At 44.6% G+C, this 21,060-nt stretch overlaps 1 protein-coding gene across 1 annotated transcript in view; it reads right to left on the bottom strand.

Moving 5' to 3' along the window:
- The window catches only part of ST8SIA2 (ST8 alpha-N-acetyl-neuraminide alpha-2,8-sialyltransferase 2), a 403,496-nt gene that overhangs the window by 59,620 nt on the left and 322,816 nt on the right, over positions 1 to 21,060 (bottom strand). The window contains exon 5 of the mRNA XM_040414197.1: positions 12,391 to 12,684. Within this exon, the coding sequence (XP_040270131.1) occupies positions 12,391 to 12,684 (294 nt within the window). The remainder of the gene's footprint in view (positions 1 to 12,390; positions 12,685 to 21,060) is intronic.

Raw genomic sequence — 21,060 nt, 5'->3', positions numbered from 1 at the left:
TAGCTGACACTGGGAGCTCAGGCCTCTCGAAGTGACCCCTGCTGCCATGGCCCCTTATTCTGCTGTAACCTCTAACTGTGCCAGAAACATTTAGGCCTCTGCCACTCTCCTGTGCAGGGCCTGGCACTTCTCTGTCTGACATACTTTTAGATCAAATAAATAAATGGGAAATTAAAACACCCACTCCCACTGACACTAATACACGCCACAGAAGGCTTTAGAACATATAACTTCACCCCTGAACGGAAAATATATTTTTATTTTGCCTCTAATACACGACAAAAAGGGCTTTCGAACATATAACTGTACCGCTGAACGGCAATATATTTTTCTTTTGCTACCAATGCACGACATAAAGGGCTTTAGAACATATAACTGCACCGCTTAACGGCAAATATATTTTTCTTTTGCCACTAATACACAACAAAACCTATAACTGCACCGCTGAACGGAAAATATATTTTACCTTTGCCACTAACGCATGACAAAATGGGCTTTAGAACATATAACTTGCAGGAGTGTTCAAGGGATGATCGTGAATGATAAATATGTGTCACTGAGGTTCCTGGCCTCGGTGAAGTAAGAGCCGGTTTCATGTGTTAGCAGCAGTTGCTGTTTGACACGTTGTTATTTAGTATGGCTGTAATAGCTGATCCGGGATGGCTCTTACTGGGAACGGTCAAAGTGCTGGGTGGATGACTACTCGCCACGTTCCAGGCTGGGTCTTGGTTTTGGGCTATAAAACACAGGCAGCACTGTCAGGTGGTGTGGATTACTCCTCTCTGACAGTGGAGCTCTGTCAGTCTCTGTGTTGGGACCTGGGAGTTTGGGACTGAATTAAGGCCTGCTACCTTGTTGGTGTGAAAGCAGGTGGATTCTGCTTTGTCCAAGGACTTCTTCTTTGCTGCATGATGTGAACGAACACCAGAATCACAAGGTGACTGTTTTCCTTGAAACAGACTTTTTGTTTTGTTGTTTACTTAATGTGTGAATAAACACTGAACTGTTTAATTTAAAGACTTTGTTGTTGCCTCTATACTGCATCCGCTAACCTGCCTATCAGAGTGAACCACCACAAACTGCACTGCTGATCGGCAAATATATTTTACTTTTGACACTAATGCACAACAGAAAGGGCTGTAATTTTTGCACTTCACCACACAATGGCTAATAAGTCCTTTTTTTCCCAACTAATACAAGACAAAAAATGCTTTAGAACATATAACTGCACCGCACAAGGGCAAATAAGACGTACAAAATATTTTCTTGTAATAAACCCTGTTAGTGCCTGTATCAATCAACGGTTGGCTGGAATTACAGAGCTGTATAATGGCAATTTGGGTCCCCAGTCAGTGCTGCAAGGTCTAACAGGAATGTTCCTATTACCCAGGCTGTAACCTCTCCTACTGAACCCTGTTTAACAGAAATGCTGTGGAATGATTCCTCCCTGTCATTTCCCTACACCTTGAATAAACTTTTTCCTTGCACTTGTAAATCGTTTTTTTAGCACAATGAAGTTTTTTCTACCACTGTCCCCAGTGCCTGCTGACGTCTCTCCCTGCACTAAGTACACTGGTAAATGGCAGAATCCAAGATGGCTGAGGCTATTTATAGGGCTGTGACATCACAGGGCTGGCTGGCTGCTGATCGGCTGCATGCATGGCATTGGGTGATCCCATCTTCCCAGAGTTCCTTGCTCCGTCCTCACATGTACAGCAGCCATTTTAGGAAAAAAATGCAATTCGTTACCACGAAGCGTGAGGAAATTCGGAGCGAATCAAATTTTTCCTGAAATTCTGATCAAATTCCACTTCGTCAACTTCAATTCGCTCATCTCTAGTCATCAATATCAGATTGGTGGGAGTCTGGCATCCAGCATCTCAGATGTTTGGATGTGGTTTTGAAAATAGTCTGTGGAACCAAACAACTCCATTCTGTAGTGAACAAAGCTGGTTACTGCAGAGCTGCTCCGAATGAAGTAACTTCACATTGGCCAGAGCTTTGTAGTTCTGGTGCCTATCTCCTGCACTGGAGCTACTCCCAAACAGCTGATCATGCAATGCCATTGATCTGATATTAATGACCTATTCAAGAACCTCACAGTATTCTCAGTAGTAAATCACTCTGAAAATACGAATAATTATTAGCACTACTGCATGCTGTAAACAGTTCTCAGTAGCTATAAAATGCAGTAATGATAGTAATAATTACTATGGACAAATTTCCCTTAGACAATATTCTATTAGATAGAAAAACAATACATTGAAATACCCAGCACACGCTTACTGCTGAGATTCACCTGCTCGGCACTGTAGTATTCTTGGAAACGCATTTCAAATATTGGCACCTATAGTATTTTCTGTCATGAGAAAGGATTAGAACTGCTTAGCAATTGTGTTCCTCCGGTTTCCTTTGTCAAGAAAGATATTGTACACTTTCCATTTTGGTGCTGAGTGATTTTATTTCCTTGACACGCTCCTCTCTCCCATGCTGGGATGCAGCAGGTGCATCGGAAAACCATGATCTGTATTTTTCGTCTTGACAGTAAAGACTAATATGTGACTCACTTTATGCCCTGTTCAGCTTCCTGGAGATAATTCTGGGAGATTCAGTGACCCAATTATGAAAACAGCCAACTTTCAGCAGTGCATTGCACCAGGCACAGCAGATCACTCTCCTGACACAAGACTACAGTGAATACTGTTATCTGCAGGGGGTAGAGCTGAGGCCATGGTGCTAGGATTAGAAAAGTGCCTGTTTAAAAGGAGCTTATTATGGCAGAATAGCTACAGAGATGAAGGAACGTCAGTTACAGTCCGAGGGATTTTCTTTTTTTCCTTCCTATTTTTTTCTTTTTACAGGTACTAAAATAAATAGCTACCTCCAGGGGCATTGCTAGGTTAAAACATTCAGGGCCTGGGCCCCTGATGTTTTGTCCCAGGCCCCGAATGTACTACCTGTCTGCTAGATACAATTGTATTGTCATCCTCAGGACGGCAATACAATTGAATCTAATGCCCTACAAGAGCTGAAGGACCTGTGATGACATCATATGATCAGTGCTAAATGCAGTAGCTGAAAAGGACCTTCGATGATGTCACCATCATGTGACCAGTGCAGGAGAGGAAGGCTCAGCAGTAATGAAAAGTCCTGGGAAGAAGCTGTGGTGAGGTCTGCTACATGAGGAGAGGTAAGTGAAGGGGTAGATTACTCAGTGTGAGAGGCACTGTTGGGAGTTGTAGTTATTTAACTGGGACTGTATGTTAGGGCTGAAGGGAGGGAAGTTATTTACATGGGACAGTTATTTACATGGGACAGGTGGAGTGATGTTATTTACATGGTTCTGAAAGTTGAGGGAGTGATGTTATTTGCATGGGAATGTATGTTAGAGGTGGCTGTGGCAGGGTGATGTTATTTACATGGGACCATATGTTGAAGGCGACTGTGGGAGGGAGTGATATTATTTACATAGGACTGAATGTTGAGGGGTAATGTGATTTACATGGGACTGCATTATGGAGGTGACTGGGAAGAGGACACTTTTATTTACATGGGACTATATGTTGAAGGTGACTGGAGGAGGAAGTGATGTTATTTACATGGGACTGAATATTGAGGGGATGATGTTATTTACATGGGACTGTATGTTGAAGGCTGCTGGGGAGGGGGTTATGTTCTTTACCTGAGACTGTACAGTATGTTGAAGGTTGCTGGGGTGGAGGTAATGTGATTTATGTGGGACTGTATATTGAGGGGGGCAGGAGAGATAGTGTGATGTTATTTACATGGGACTGTATTTTAGGGGGGTCTGTAGATAGAAAGGGATGTTATTGACATGAGGCTGTATATTGGAGGGGGCTGGAGAGATGGTGTGATGGTACTTACATGGCACTCTATGGCTGAGAAGGGAAATAATGCTATTTACATGGGACTGTATGTTGGAGGGGCTGAGGAATTATAATTTTTGAGGACAGTAAACGGAGGAATATAACTACAGGGGGCACTGCAGGGGGATTATAAATACTGGGAGGGCTTTAGGGCGAGCATTATAACAATAGGGGGCAATATAAATACTGGGGCACTTCAGGGTGAGCATTATAACAATAGGGGGCAATATAAATACTGGGGCACTTCAGGGTGAGCATTATAACAGTAGGGGGCATTCTAAATACTGGGGGCACTGTGTGGGCATTATAACAGTAGGGGCTATATAAATACTGGGGCACTTCAGGGTGAGCATTATAACAGTAGGGGCATTATAAATACTGGGGGCACTGTGGTGACATTTTAAATCCAGGAAACATTAGGCGTTCTTATTAATACTGGGGGCTCTATAGGAGGGACTTATAGATCTGCCTTATTTCTACTAAGAGCACTGTGGGGGTCTTATTACTACTGAGGGATCAGTAGATAGCTTTATTACCACTGGGGGAACAATAAGGGGGCCTTATTTCTACTAGAGTCTCTATAAGGGCATTATTAATAATGGAAGGCTCTTCAAGTAATGGGGGAACTCTCGGGGAGCATTATTACAGTTGGGGCACTGTAGGGGGCAGTATTACTAGTGAGGGCATTCTAGAAGGGAATTACTATTGGTGGGACTATGAGGAGCACTATTACTATAGGGGGCACTCATTTTTCTTCAGGATAGTATTTGGGAGTACAGAAAAATGAGGAAGCTAAGATGTCTGTGTGTCACAATCTGTAGAGATGAGGCGGCTGAGAGAAGTTGTCCAGACGGAATGGAGAAGATGATGACAGAAAAGATCTACATCAGAGAAGACGTCACCTGGGAGGAACTGGATGTGAGAGGTACAGTCAGGTCCATAAATATTGGGACATCGACACAATTCTAACATTTTTGGCTCTATACACCACCACAATGGAGTTGAAATGAAACGAACAAGATGTGCTTTAACTGCAGACTGTCAGCTTTAATTGGAGGGTATTTACATCCAAATCAGGTGAACGGTGTAGGAATTACAACAGTTTGCATATGTGCCTCCCACTTGTTAAGGGACCAAAAGTATGGGACAATTGGCTTCTCACCTGTTCCATGGCCAGGTGTGTGTTTTTCCCTCATTATCCCAATTACAATGAGCAGATAAAAGGTCCAGAGTTCATTTCAAGTGTGCTATTTGCATTTGGAATCTGTTGCTGTCAACTCTCAAGATGACATCCAAAGAGCTGTCACTATTAGTGAAACAAGCCATCATTTGGCAAAAACATTAGGCGTGGCCAAAACAACTGTTTGGAACATTCTTAAAAAGAAGGAACGCACTGGTGAGCTCAGCAACACCTAAAGACCCAGAAGACTACGGAAAACAACTGTGGTGGATGACCGAAGAATTCTTTCCCTGGTGAAGAAAACACCCTTCACAACAGTTAGCCAGATCAAGAATACTCTCCAGGAGGTAGGTGTATGTGTGTCAAAGTCAACAATCAAGAGAAGACTTCACCAGAGTGAATACAGAGGGTTCACCACAAGATGTAAACCATTGGTGAGCCTCAAAAACAGGAAGGCCAGATTAGAGTTTGCCAAACAACATCTAAAAAAGCCTTCACAGTTCTAGAACAACATCCTATGGACAGATGAGACCAAGATCAACTTGTACCAGAGTGATGGGAAGAGAAGAATATGGAGAAGGAAAGGAACTGCTCATGATCCTAAGCATACCACCTCATCAGTGAAGCATGGTGGTGGTAGTGTCATGGTGTGGACATGTATGGCTGCCAGTGGAACTGGTTCTCTTGTATTTATTGATGATGTGACTGCTGACAAAAGCAGCAGGATGAATTCTGAAGTGTTTCTGGCATTATTATCTGCTCATATTCAGCCAAATGCTTCAGAACTCATTGGACGGCGCTTCACAGTGCAGATGGACAATGACCCAAAGCATACTGCAAAAGCAACCAAAGAGTTTTCTAAGGGAAAGAAGTGGAATGTTATGCAGTGGCCAAGTCAATCACCTGACCTGAATCAAATTGATTGATTGATTGATTGGATTTCACTTGCTGAAGACAAAACTGAAAGGAAAATGTCCCAAGAACAAGAAGGAACTGAAGACAGTTGCAGTAGAGGCCTGGCAGAGCATCACCAGGGATGAAACCCAGCGTCTGGTGATGTCTATGCGTTCCAGACTTCAGGCTGTAATTGACTGCAAAGAATTTGCAACCAAGTATTAAAAAGTGAAAGTTTGATTTATGACTATTATTCTATCCCATTAGTTTTGGTCCCTTAACAAGTGGGAGGCACATATGCAAACTGTTGTAATTCCTACACCATTCACCTGATTTGGATGTAAATACCCTCAAATTAAGGCTGACAGTCTGCAGTTAAAGCACATCTTGTTTAGTTTAACTTCAAATCCATTGTGGTGGTGTATAGAGCCAGCAATGTTAGAATTGGTGTCGATGTCCCAATATTTATGGACCTGACTGTACGTGCTGCTTTATAGCTGTATACAGTAGCTATAGCGGGCTTAGCCCTGGATCTTTTGAGACCCTAGCAACGCCCCTGGCTACCTATGTATAGCGCTAATACTCCAACTAATGGTCTTGGCGCCTTATGACGCATCCATTGTTTAATGCATTTAGTTATTTTGCAAAGAAAAGCACAAAATAAAATCAAACAATTGCTGACCTGTAGTGCTTGCACTAAATCCATTGAATTCTACAATTTCCCAACCCACAGACTTTATTTTGCAAACTCTATACTTAGAGCTATTTATGTGACCTGTTCAGAATGTAACAGCATTTCCACCTTGCAATCTATACTCCAGCTTACTTACAGTCTCACTGATACATTTCCATTATCCTTTGTGTTCCTGCATGGAAATGTGGACTAAATGATGTGCTTATTTCAAAAAGATTTAGCTTTCTTTGAAGACCCAAGAGATACATCGGATGGATTTAATAAGAAATGCAGACAGCACTACAGCCAGAAATGTTTGGTATGTGTGTGGTTGAGGGCGATATTTTGGATATGAGCTGCAACTGTAAGGCCCCTTTTCACACGGGCGAGTATTCCACGCAGGTGCAATGCGTGAGGTGAACGCATCGCACCCGCACTGAATCCTGACCCATTCATTTGAATGGGGCTGTGTACATGAGCGATGTTTTTCACGCATCACTTGTGCGTTGCGTGAAAATCGCAGCATGTTCTATATTCTGCGTTTTGCAGGCAACGCGGGCCCCATATAAATGAATGGGGTTGCATGAAAATCGCATCTGCAAGCAAGTGCGGATGCGGTGCGAAGGTTTCTAAGGAGATGAGGGATGTATGACCCAGGACCCCATTTACTTTATTATTTTCCATTATAACATGGTTATAATCTCAGCGAGAGAGCGTCATAAGAATATGGAGACAATGCCGGGTGTGGAGTAGCTATTTTACAGAGTCAGCGCTGTTTTCTTGTATAACCATCTCAGAGGAAAACATTGCTGAGGAATTGCTATATATAAAAAACACGTGTTAAGTCGCAACAACATCCTATAGTTCTGCTAGCTGAACCTCAATAATTTTATATACATATTATACTTGTAAGGGAGTCTGCGGTTCCGGTTCCCTTGCCGGCAGATACGGTGGGGCGTCCACATGGGCACCGAAGGGGAGGGCCGCGGGGATCTCGGAGGCAGACTTGCCGGGCTGATGGCAATACGTCGCGGCCGGTCCTGCCTCCGGAGTCTCCTGCGGGTTCTGTTCCGGCGTACATGCTGGTGCAATCACGTGCCCTAGCCGAGTCGGTTGGGCGGCCACGTGCCCGCCCGAGGGGTGATTAGCAAAGGAACGCGCGGCCAAGTGTGCGTGCATCTTATGCGCTATGTCGGCCACTGGCAGGTAAAGCATCTGTGCACAAATTCAAAGTTGATTAGGGATTTGCTGCACAGGTGCTAATGAGTAGGATCATCGCATGACCTATGAGGTTCTGACAAGCATCACTCTGTGATTGGCCAGCAGGTGTTTAAAAGGTGATCTCCCTGGCTGATCAGTGCTCACTGTTGTCTCTACAACCTGGGAGTATGCTGGTTCAGAGTCACTAAGTTTGTTCCATGCATGAACTCTGTGTGTCTTCATCTAGTGAATGCTTCTGGAAACCTCGTCTCTGCTCTACAGTTGCACCGTGTGTGGCCTCGGATCGGACCTTGGATACTTCACCGTCTCATCCTTAGGTATTTGGTTTCATGGACTCTTCTGTACGAACTTTAGCCTGGTCTGGCTTTTCTCTGACGTTTTCCCACATTGGTTATTTGGACTACGTTATTTCTGTATGATTTCTAGCTTGGACTTTGCTGCTGTGTTTTCAATAAATCAACGTTTGTTCAAATCTTTGTCTGGTTGCTTGGTGTTCTGCAGCATTACGATACTGTTTTATTTTTTGATATTTTATTTTCTATTTTAGTGTTTTATTTGTAAATACATTTAATGTGTCAAATTATTATGTTCCTTGAGGAGCAGACCTTCGTGGGGTCCGGATGACCACATTGGTATGTTTCTATTGTATATAGAATTGCTCAATAAATTTTTAAACAATTTAGTATATGTGTGTCCATATAGCGCCAGATAGAAGAGTGCCCCCCATCTCTCTATTGTTCTAGTATTGGCTCCTGGAAGATTAAAGACTGTGCTTGAGACTGTAGTTAGTTGGGGTTACTGTGTAAGGCTGGCCACCATGATTGTGGACTATTCGCCATAAGGATTTACTAATTATAAGTCATTGTCCTCACTGGAGATCACAAGCCAACTTCCCTGTAAATTTCATCTGGTTCAGTGTTGATCAGGAGTAATACCGCCACGTGCCACAGAACCAGTTGTATGGAAGGGTTAAGGAATTAATATATAGTTCAGTAGGATTGTAAGCTTTTGTGCTTTACCACGGGTTAACCCGTACCTCGCATCCCACACAATTGTTCCCGCCTTTAGGGTAATAACAGGTACGGAGAGACAGTGGTATTTGTGCCTGCCATAGGCAAAATTATAGTAATTGTGTTCCCCAGAAAACATCAGGGGGTGCCGTGCTGTGCAGCACAATGGTCTTGACCCCGGCTGAGTGTATGTAAATTTACTTTCTGCTCTTTGCATATGTTTGATGTCACTCCTGAGTAAAGTTTGTTTTGCAAGAGCTGGTGTTGGAGTTGCTTTCTTCATTCGTAACTTCGCTGTATCCTGGGGAGCCCACCCCGGTACACAGCTTACAGCTATCCCAAGAACAAAGGGTCTTGAAGTTCCTGAATGGAGTTGTGGTGCACATGTCAGTCTACTGATATATTTACTTCTATGTGGCTGACATAGACAGCTCTTAGGAAAAAAAAATAAAAAGAAAGCTGACCAACATGCGTACTACCACTCCATTCAGAGAGGGGAAATTGGGACCCAATGTTCTTGGGAGTCCCAGTGGTAAGAACCCCAGTGATCATGTGGATGGTTAAAAAAAACAATTGGTGGGATAACCCTTTTAATATACAATGTGGTTTAACGCCATCTATCATATTTGAAAGTGGCTCACAGGCCAGAACAGGTCAGACCCCTGGTCTATAACATGTATATTACATAATTACTATAAAATGGGAGAGAAATCATTATTTACCTTCATGAGATTTGAACATTTGGAGAAATCCTACACTCTAAGGCCTCATGCACACAAACGTATGTATTTTCCGGTCTGCAAAAAACAGATCCGCAAAAAATACGGATGATATCCATGTGCATTCCATATTTTGCAGAACGGAACAGATGGCCCCTAATTGAACAGTCCTATCCTTGTCCGTAATGCGGACTATAATAGGACATGTTTTATTTTTTTGCAATACGGAAACGGAATGCACACAGACTACCTTACGTTTTTTTTTAATGGACCCATTGAAATGAATGGTTCCGTATATGGTCCGCAAAAAAAAAAACGTAACAGACACGGAATGAAAATACGTTCGTGTGCAATGAGGCCTAACAGCATGGAGTAGTCATAGACACGGGTGGGATAACCCCTTAAATATCCCTTTTAATACCAAATGTGCTTTAACACCACCTATCATGTTTGAAAGTGGCTCATGGGCCAGAACAGGTCAGACTCCTGGTCTATACTATGTATATTACAACTGATAAACTAGGAGAGAAATCATTACTCAGTTTCATAAGATTTGAACATTTGGAGTAAGGCTGAAACGATTACTCAATTGAATTGAGTAATTCGACCAAAAAATAATTATCGATGAAAATTTTTTGCATCGAGGATTTGTTTGTGTCATGTGACCATGGAGCAGGAGTGAAGCGCTTGCTATTACTTACCGCTCTGTGGTCACCCGCCGGCCCGTATTTTCTGCACTGGATCCTGACACATCGTCAGGTCATAGTGCACTTAAGCGCGCACTATGACCCGACGCTGTGTGACGTCAGGATCCAGTGCAGCGCGCAGAGAAGAAGAGGAAGGAGCTGTGGAGTGGTGCCCCCGCAGGAAAGGTAAGTATTTTATTTCACTGGCTCTGGGGACATGGCACTGAAGGGGGACAGCCGGCAATGGATGGCATGGAGGGGCTGATCTGATGGCACTGGGGGGCATGGAGGGGCTGATCTGATGGCACTGGGGGACATGGAGGGGATGATCTGATGGCACTGAGGGTCATGGAGGGGCTGATCTCATAGCACTGGGGGACATGAAGGGGCTGATATAATGGCACTGGGGAGCATGGAGGGACAGATCTGATGGCACTGGGGGAGCAGTGGACATGGAGGGGTTGATCTGATGGCACTGGGGGACATGGAGGGGCTGATCTGATGGCACTGGGGGAGTAGGGGACATGGAGGGGCTGATCTGATGGCACTGGGGGACATGGATGGGCTCATCTGATGGCACTGGGGAACATGAAGGGGCTGATCTGATGGCACTGGGGAAGTATGGGACATGGAGGGGCTGATCTGATTGCACTGGGGAAGTGGGAACATGGAGGGGCTGATCTGATGGCATTGGGGAAGTGGAAACATGGAGGGGCTAATCTGATGGCACTGGGGAAGTGGAAACATGGAGGGGCTGATCTGATGGCACTGGGGGACATGGAGGGGCTGATCTGATGGCACTGGGGGACATGGAGGGGCTGATCTGGGGGAGTAGGGGACATGGAGGGGCTGATCTGATGGCACTGGGGGACATGGATGGGCTCATCTGATGGCACTGGGGGACATGAAGGGGCTGATCTGATGGCACTGGGGGAGTATGAGACATGGAGGGGCTGATCTGATGGCACTGGGGAAGTGGGAACATGGAGGGGCTGATCTGATGGCATTGGGGAAGTGGAAACATGGAGGGGCTAATCTGATGGCACTGGGGAAGTGGAAACATGGAGGGGCTGATCTGATGGCACTGGGGGACATGGAGGGGCTGATCTGATGGCACTGGGGGACATGGAGGGGCTGATCTGATGGCACTGGGGAAGTGGGAACATGGAGGGGCTGATCTAATGGCACTGGGGGACATGAAGGGGCTCATCTGATGGCACTGGGGGACATGGAGGAGCTCATCTGATGACACTGGGGGAATATGGGACGTGGAGGGGCTGATCTGATGGCACTGGGGGAGTGGGAACATGGAGGGGCTGATCTGATGGCACTGGGGGACATGGAGGGGCTGATCAGATGGCACTGTGGAAGTGGGGGACATGGAGGGCCTGATCTGATGGCACTGGGGGACATGGAGGGGCTGATCTGATGGCACTGGGGGAGTAGGGGACATGGAGGGGCTGATCTGATTGCACTGGGGGACATGGATGGGCTCATCTGATGGCACTGGGGGACATGGAGGGGCTGATCTGATGCCACTGGGGGACATGGAGGGGCTGATCTGATAGCACTGGGGAAGTGGGAACATGGAGGGGCTGATCTAATGGCACTGGGGGACATGGAGGGGCTCATCTGATGGCACTGGGGGACATGGAGGGGCTCATCTGATGACACTGGGGGAATATGGGACGTGGAGGGGCTCATCTGATGGCACTGGGGGACATGGAGGTACTGATCTGATGGCACTGTGGAAGTGGGGGACATGGAGGGCCTGATCTGATGGCACTGGGGGACATGGAGTGGCTGATCTGATGGCACTGAGGGAGTGGGGGGCATGGCAATGGAGGGGCTGGGGGAGTGGAGCTGAAGGCACTGAGGGAACAGAGCTGATGGCACTGTGGTGGGGGAGAGATGATGGCACTGGGGGGATAGTGGAGCTGATGGCACTGGGGGAACTGATGCACTTGGGCTGATTGCACAGGGGGGAACAAAGGGTGTTGGGGACTGATGGCAGGAGGTCTGATGAGTTATTAGATTACTCAATTGTAAAAAATAAATCGATAGAATACTCGATTACTGAAATAATCGTTTACTGTAGCCCTAATTTGGAGAAACCTTACCCTCTAACAGCATGGAGTAGTCGTAGAGATGGGTAGGCAGTGTGTACGTTGATGTGGTGTTTTATAATAAGGTCATTAACCCATTCCACTCGCTCCTCTCCTCCTTTTGCCATGAATGCTGGAATCCACAGGATGCTTTCATTCAAGCTTTTCAGACGCTGCAAAAATTTATCCTTCCATGTGTCGTTTACAAGGTCCTCAAATGCACGTTGCACCACAGAAGGGTTCATGGTTACCAAATGTGTCTTCATACCAACATCTCTTGCATATTCTTCAACTGGTGCCAAATTACATCTACAAAAGGAATATTGGGTTTTAGATACATCAAAATAGTACAACTCTCAGCTATTGCAGAACTGAATTTGACATTTTTTAACTCAACACAGTTTAGTTGTGCCTCTAGATTACTCGCTAAGCGAATGTGATAGTAGCAGTTTTACTTGCAGTCCTATGCAAAACCTTATATAACACAAGGCAAGACAAGCGTTTAATTCTAAGGACACTAATGTGTTGTTCCTTAAAAGGGTTGAGCGAACCCGAACTTTACAATTTTTTGACCCCGGACCCGAACATTTCAGTAAAGGTTCGGGTTCGAGTTCAGTGTTCGGCAATTTAATGGCGCGTGTTAGAAAGCTGCAGGGCAGCCAATCAACAAGCGTTTAACTCATGTGCCCTTAGAAGCCATCACAGCCATGCCTACTAATGGCATGGCTGTGATTGGCCAGTGCAGCATGTGACCCAGCCTCTATATAAGCTGGAGTCACGTAGCGCTGCACGTCACATCAGCTCTTACTAGTGTAGGGAGAGGATGCTGCAGCTGTGAGGTACAGATTAGGAAACAATTTTGGTGTTCTTGGTGTTAAATCTACAGCGATTATTTTTGTGGGTGCTATGCCCAGTGCCACAGAGAAATAAGCTTTAATCAGTCTGTTTGTAAGGTGGGCGTCAGCGACCATTTTTGCAACTGCATGTGTGCCAGGGACATTACTTTAATCCTGTTCTGGTAGCTCAGTAGATAGTACATTTCTTGCAGTCCAATAAAACCAGTAAATACTGCTGTTGCATTGTTGGTTGACAAATTCAATTTTTTTTCTGATAGATAGTACATTTGCAGCCTGCGCTGCATTTCTTGCAGTCCAATAAAACCATTAAATACTGCTGCAGTGAGGACTCCCCCATTCTTTTAGAGGAACTTCAGGCGACTCTTTCCTATCTAAAATATAAATCAGCCCCTGGATCAGATGGATTGCCGTTTGATCTATATAGGTACCACGCTAGAGCACTCTTGCCGATCCTGCTTCTAGTCCTGAATGAATCTTGCGCATGCTGCTCTTTACCTCCATCATTTGGTGAGGCAGTGATTATTTTGGTCTTAAAAAAGGAGAAGGATCCGTGTGATATGGGGTCATATAGACCCATATCACTCCTAAACACGGATTATAAGATTTTCGCCAAAATTTGGGCCAATCGTCTAAAGAGGGTTATAGCGGGTTTGGTACAACCCAATCAGACGGGCTTTATTCCGGGACGGCAAATACAGATGAGTCTATATAGGGTTTATTTGAATTTGTCTGTTGGGGGTAGTATAGACCACTCCATTCTGTCCTTAGACGCCGCAAAGGCGTTTGACAGGATGGAGTGGCCTTTTTTGTGGGCTACAATGTCCCATTTTGGCATTGGGAATCCTTTTTTGGAAATGACTCAAATGCTATATGCTCACCCAGTTGCGTATATCAGTGTCAACGGTATTAGTTCTTCCCCCGTTACGATGCGAAGAGGGATGCGACAGGGTTGTCCCCTGTCTCCTCTCCTCTTCGCTCTTTTTATTGAACCATTGGCTTCCCGGATTCGCTTAGATAGTCGTATAGACGGTTTTGGGGTGGCGGGAGTGGGCGATAAAATAAGTCTATATGCCGATGACGTGATTCTGTTCCTGGATCAGGGATGGAAAATTCTCCCGTATGTCATAGAGGTAATAGAAGATTATGGTAAACTATCAGGCTATAGAATCAACTGGTCAAAGTCATCGCTCCTCCCGCTGAACCGCAAAGCTGTAGATGAGGGGAGGCGAGTTCGTGTTTTGGTTCCCAATGACACCTTAGATTATTTGGGGGTTAAGATTGGGGTCCCTATAAATAGGTTTTATGATCTTAATCTGGCCCCGGTTCTGAATAAAGTCAGGGACAAAATCTGCGCTTGGCGAAAGTTGATATTGGCACAGACGGATCGAATAGCTCTGATTAAAATGATTATCTTACCGATAGTTTTGTTTCCGTTGTGTGCCGCCCCCATCTGGATAGATGATATTTTCTTTCATAGGTTGGAGGCTATGATCAACGATTTAATTTGGGGAAGGAAGAGGGTTCGTATAAAGCAGAGATATCTATGGTTGTCGGAGGTAGATGGTGGGCTGTCATTACCTTTTTTTCAAGGTTATTATTTATGTGCACAGATTCAGCGTTGCTGCTATTCAAAAGAGAGTTTACTTTCACGATATTTGACAAAACTTTTTGATAAACCATTTGATAATATTTTTGCATGTTTGGAGAATAGGTTTATGGGAATGAGGAGGTCCTTGCTGATCCCGTGCTCACTGCAGAGGGTTTGGAACAGACTGAAGAAGATCCTTAAATCTTCCGGTCCGTTTGTTTTCACCCCTCTGTGGGAGAACAGGGGGCTGGAGGAGTTCTTCAAAATTACAGATTTTGGTTATTGGGTACGTAACGGTATCAACAGGGTGTCTGACCTTTTTTTTATGGGTCGGTTTAAATCACTTTTGGAATTTGGTTTTACTGATAGTTCACCATTAGATTTATTCATGTATTCACGTTCTAAACATATGGTTGAAGCCTCTAGGAATAGGGGCCGCTTTTTTCCACAAAAGAATATATTTTATGATTTTTGTGACGCTCAGAAGTACGAAAAAGTGAAGTTATCCAGACTTTATGCAAAACTCCGAATGGCACTGGCAACTGTAACACCTTTCAAAAGCACAGATAAGTGGGAGCAAGAGTTAAATTGCCCCCCACTACAGTGGTCTACTATTTATAGGAATGTGAGAAAGGCGACAGCTTCCAGTGCGCATAGGTTAATTCAATTTAAGACCCTCCATAGACTCTACTATACGCCCAAAACCCAAGGAAAATTTCCCCAAAATAAAGACCGGGATTGCTGCTGCTCCAAATGTGGATATATTAACGCAGACTATGTCCACTTGCTTTGGAGCTGCAGCAAAATAAGAAATTATTGGGATGAGGTTTTTGCTACCTTACAAAAGGAGAGTTCAATGAACTATAACCCGGGGATTTTGATAGTGATCTTTGGAGAATGTGGGTCAGAAGTTGAAGTCCCACCCCAGGTCAGACGGATTTGGATGCGGCGATTGATGGTCGCTAAAGCTATATTGATAAAGTATTGGGGCTCTGTCTCCCCGCCCTCAACAAGGGAGTGGGGTTCATATCTTCAAAAAATTAGAGTTTATGAGGACATTGAAAGGAAACGGAGAGTTGCACGCAGAGCTACATAGCTATAATTAATACTATTCTATACATTAATGAATGGAGTGGACGGCAGCCAATGGGGGGGGGTTGATATAGTTATTTTTATATATTGTCGTGAGGGTGTTCTTAGGATGTTGTATAGAATTTTTCTTGTAAGGATGTTTATGATTGCCATGCTAGGCATACCGTTGTGATTATTATTGTTTTATGTATTAATATTATGATCTGGAAAAGAAAAATATATATTTATTAAAAAAAAAATAAAAAAAAATGTGTGTCCCTTGGAGATGACGCCACCCCCAGACGAAGGTCCGCCGAAACGAGTGTCTGGCCTGGCGCCATCCCAGAGGAGACACATAATGGGTAAATAGACTCTTTGCATTATATAGATTTGATATTTATATGCAATATGCACTTGTACTTTATTATTGTTCATGTGTGGAATTGAGTCACCATTTGTGTCTCCTGATGTGGATGTCGCCTTTTCCCTGCACTTATTTTTATGTATGGATTGTAAATTATGAATTGTGTTAATAAATTATATTTATATCTCAAAAAAAAAAAAAAATACTGCTGCAGTGCTGTTACATTGTTGGTTGAAAAAAATCTAACTTTTTGTGCTACGGTAGGTACTACATTTGCGGCCTGCGCTGCATTTCTGACAGTCCAATAAAACCAGTCAATGCTGCTGTTACATTGTTGGTTGACAAATTTAAAAATTTTGTGACCGTGAAGTAATTGTATAAAATTCGCCTGTCACACTGTTGTGTGACCTCAAGAAATGTTTCCTTTTTATGACACCGGCACAGCCTTACTGTCAGTGAACTTAATTGTTGACTATTGGCAGTTACATTGTCGCCTGACATAAACCATCTGTTAGTTTGGTGGGTGAACGCAAAGAATGAGGGGAGCGTCAAATAAGGGACGTGGCCCTGGTCGTGGTGTTGGTGGAGCTCCTGTTGCAGTCAATCTGTGCCAGCTACACGCACAAGTGAAACACCTTCCTCAGGTGCGAGTAGGCGACAGAACCTTCAGCGTTATTTGGTAGGGTCGAATGCGGCTCTACGAATGGTGAGGCCAGAACAAGTACAGGAGATAGTAGATTGGGTGGCTGACAGTGCCTCCAGTTCCTTCACATTGTCTCCCACCCGGTCCCCTGCTGAAAGCTCAGAGTTGGCACCTGCAGCCCATGGCTGTCTGTCTTTTACCTCACCCCTTGCAAATCAGCCAAGCAGTCTGAGCCCCAAGTCATGCAGCAGTCTCTTCTGCTTGATGACTCTGCTGGCAGGTTTTCCACATAGCCCTGCCCCAGAAGTGACAACCAGCACCACCAGCTGATATGGAACGTCTTAGCAGGAGGCAGCATTTCAGCAACATGGTGGAGCAGTATGTGTGCACACGCCTACACGTACTGACTGATGGGTCTGCCCCATTAAACTTCTGGGTCTCCAAATTGGGCACATGGCCTGAGCTTGCCCTTTATTCCTTGGAGGTGCTGGCCTGCCCTGCAGCCAGTGTATTGTCTAAACGTGTATTTAACACGGCAATGGGGCGTTATCCAACGTGGACAAGATCACGTTCATTAAAATGAACCAGACATGGATCCCACAGGACTTGTCTGTACCTTGTGCAGAATAGACATTTATACCGGCCTCATCCAGCCATTGAGACTCGCGGGGCAGGGATGTAATATTACCACTTTAGAAAGCGTTGGTGCGGCCTCATCTGGAATATGCAGTTCAGTTCTGGGCACCAGTCCATAGAAAGGACGCACTGCTGCTGAAAAAAGTACAGAGGGGAGCAACTAAACTCATAAGGGGCATGGAGGGTCTTAGTTATAAAGAAAGATTAAAAGAATTGAATTTATTTAGTTTTGAGAAGAGACGTTTAAGGGGGGACATGATTAACCTATACAAATATATAAATGAGCCATACAAAAAATACGGTGAAAAACTGTCCCATGTAAAATATGCTCAAAAGACAAGGGGGCACGGCCTCCGACTGGAGAGGAAAAAGTTCAGTCTCAGGAGGCGTCAAAGCTTCTTTACTGTAAGAACTGTGAAGCTGTGGAATAGACTTCCTCAGGACGTGGTCACAGCAGGAACAGTGGACAGTTTCAAAAAGGGTTTAGATGAATTCTAGAAAGTAAACATTAATGCTTATGAAAACGTGTAGAAATCCCAATTCCTTTTGGGATTCACATCCCTACCTATCCTTTGGTTGAACTTGATGGACTTATGTCTTTTTTCAACAGTATTAACTATGTAACTATGTAACTATCATCGATCACTGATAGAACATGAATTATAGTTTGATAATTTAAGAAAACATTTTAAAAAATCACCAAAAACAAGTATGTTGTGTAACCATTAAATAATAGAAGAGGCTGCATATCTACAGATAGTTTTCATGCTTTAATAACACAGTATTCTTGAATCTGTACTTTAATGCTGGCCATACCCTTCTGATAGCTGTTGGTCAAATGATTATTGACAGCTACTCCTCCAAACCCCTCATATACATGCACATCTGTCCAAGATGGGATTTCATGTGCTTTCAATTGGGAGAGGATAAAAGGGTCGGGCATGTTGAAATCCAACATGCCCAATCCTGACATCACGTGAGAGTCAGGAGGTTCCCCCATACACATTAGATGGTATGCCAATCCCAACTAACACTTTTTAATTATGCACACATTCTGAATGAGGTTCAGACTGACCCATTAGAGGATGGTATACGTACTTTGCGGATCCACAATTTGTGGACTGCAAAACGGATTGCAAAATTGTAGTGTGCATGAGGCCTTAATTCGTATCGGTTGATTCACAAATAACCTATTTCTCAAGTATATGGGCAGTGTGCTGAATGAAACAAACATAGTTTAGGGCATGTTTAGATTGACAGTAGGCCCTCAGTCCAATATTGCTCAGAGAATTTGTTTAACCTGCACGCTGCAATATAACTTTATATTACAGATGAGCAAATCGATTCTAAATTAATCAAAATCATTGCAAATTTCCCAAAAACTTCATTTACAACAAATGCTAATTTTTGGGGATTTGTCCCACAAAAATTTCACAAAATGGCAGCACCTGTTTTACAGTTCACAGGACAGAGAGGAAGACATCTGCCACCAAACAGGGATAATGTTTGGACTGTTTTTTTTTAAATATATTTATGTTTTGTTTGTTACCCCCAGCTACCATCCATTTACCCATAGCTGTATGAGTCACTGTCACTTTGACATTACTAAAACTGTCTTGACATTAAAGAGCTTGAAAGGGGATGAATAGAGCCCTAGGACACCTCCGAGTGTCTTACATGACTTGTACAATTTGAGCACTTTTGATTTGGATCACATTTATTTGGACTGAATTAAATCTGACAGCCGATTCTACTGTATTGGACCCAAAACAAATTATGGGAAATTTGTTCATATTTTCTTTATACCGATATACAATAATTGGCCAATATATGTAAAGTATGGGTGTCCACTTGGGTCACGTCAGTCTTTCTGGCTACAGATTGGTGTAGTTATTTATATGCTCTGAACAACCACCATGAAATATGCATAAAACCTGGTTACAGAGGCGGCTCTTTGTGAGGCCTTAGGCGAAACTCAAACAAGAGGCCCCCACGAAGATCGTTGGAATGCCCGTGATCTCCCGTACGGCGCCCCGGCTCAGTCCTCAAGAAATAAGTTGTGTCAACCACCGCACTGAGCAGTGGTGTGGTCAGCACTCCCCCTCCATGTATCTCTATGGAAGACTCGGAGATACACAAGTGCTGTATCTGCGGCTCTCCCATAGATACATGAAGGGGGAGTGTTGACCACCGCTCCGGGCACAAGGATATCCGGAGTACCTTACAGGAGATCGTGGGGGATCCCAACGGCCAGACCCCCCCGATTAGACACTTATCTCCTATCCTTTGGATAGGGGATTTATTTTCCTATCCCCGAGTTTCCCTTTAATATGCAGTGACATCACAGTAAAGGGTTAATATGCACAGTGACAACACAGTACAGGGCTTATATTCACAGTGCATATTAACACTTTGCATTAACCCTGGCCCAGTTCTCTAAATCGACCCTCCCCACACACACCGCATTTTGCTGTACTTGCTATACAGCAGCACATACCTGTCACATCCAGGGCCTCCCAGGTGACGTCTCCTCCGATGTAGATCCTGTCTGTCATCGTCTTCTCCATTCGGTCCGGACACTTCTCTCAGCCGCCTCGTCTATGCAGAGTGTGACACACAGACATCTTAGCTTCCTTACATTTCTATCATCATCCCCCAACCTGGAGTCCCCACAGTGTTATCCTGCGGTTCGCTGTGCCCCCCAATACCCCCAAATACTTTCCTGAAGAAATAATAGTGCCCCCATAGTAATAGTGCTCCTCATAGTCTCACCAATAGTAATTCCCTTCTAAAATGCCCCCATTAGTAATACTGCCCCCTACAGTGCTCCCATTATGTAATCTACCCCACACTATGTAATTTTCCCCCATTAAGTAATTTGCCCGCCACACTGCCCCCATTAAGTGATTTGCCCCCCACACTGCCCCTATTAGGTAATTTGCCCCCACACTGCCCCCATTAAGTAATTTGCCCACCACACTGCCCCTTCATGTAATTTTTCCCCCACACTTCCTCCATTAAGTAATTTGCCCCCCACACTTCCCCCATTAAGTAATTTGCCCGCCACACTGCCCCATCATGTAATTTTCCCCCCACACTGCCCCATTAAGTAATTTGCCCCCCACACTGCCCCATTAAGTAATTTGTCTGCCACACTGCCCCCATCATGTAATTTTCCCCCCACACAGCCCCCATTAAGTAATTTGCCCCCCACACTGCCCCCATTAAGTAATTTGCCCGCCACACTGCCCCCATTAAGTAATTTCCCCCCCACACTGCCCCCATTAAGTAATTTGCCCCCCACACTGCCAGGGAGGGGGGACTCGGAGGGGGTACAGCAGCCAGCAGGACAAGGACACACACCTGAACACCTTGGAGGATTCTTCTTCGGTTCGGTGGCACCAGTCCACACTCCACAGTGACAGTCCACCACCACTGACACTGTCTTCAGGGCGGCGCTGGCGGCAGCCAGAACGGTCGGGTCGGGTCACCTGACAACAGACACAGCCGGTGAGGTGAGCAGGGA

This window comes from Bufo bufo, chromosome 1, assembly GCF_905171765.1.
Source record: "Bufo bufo chromosome 1, aBufBuf1.1, whole genome shotgun sequence".
Lineage (NCBI taxonomy): Eukaryota > Metazoa > Chordata > Amphibia > Anura > Bufonidae > Bufo > Bufo bufo.
The sequence above is the reverse complement of the archived record's forward strand: the minus strand, read 5'-3'. Positions and strand labels throughout refer to the sequence as shown.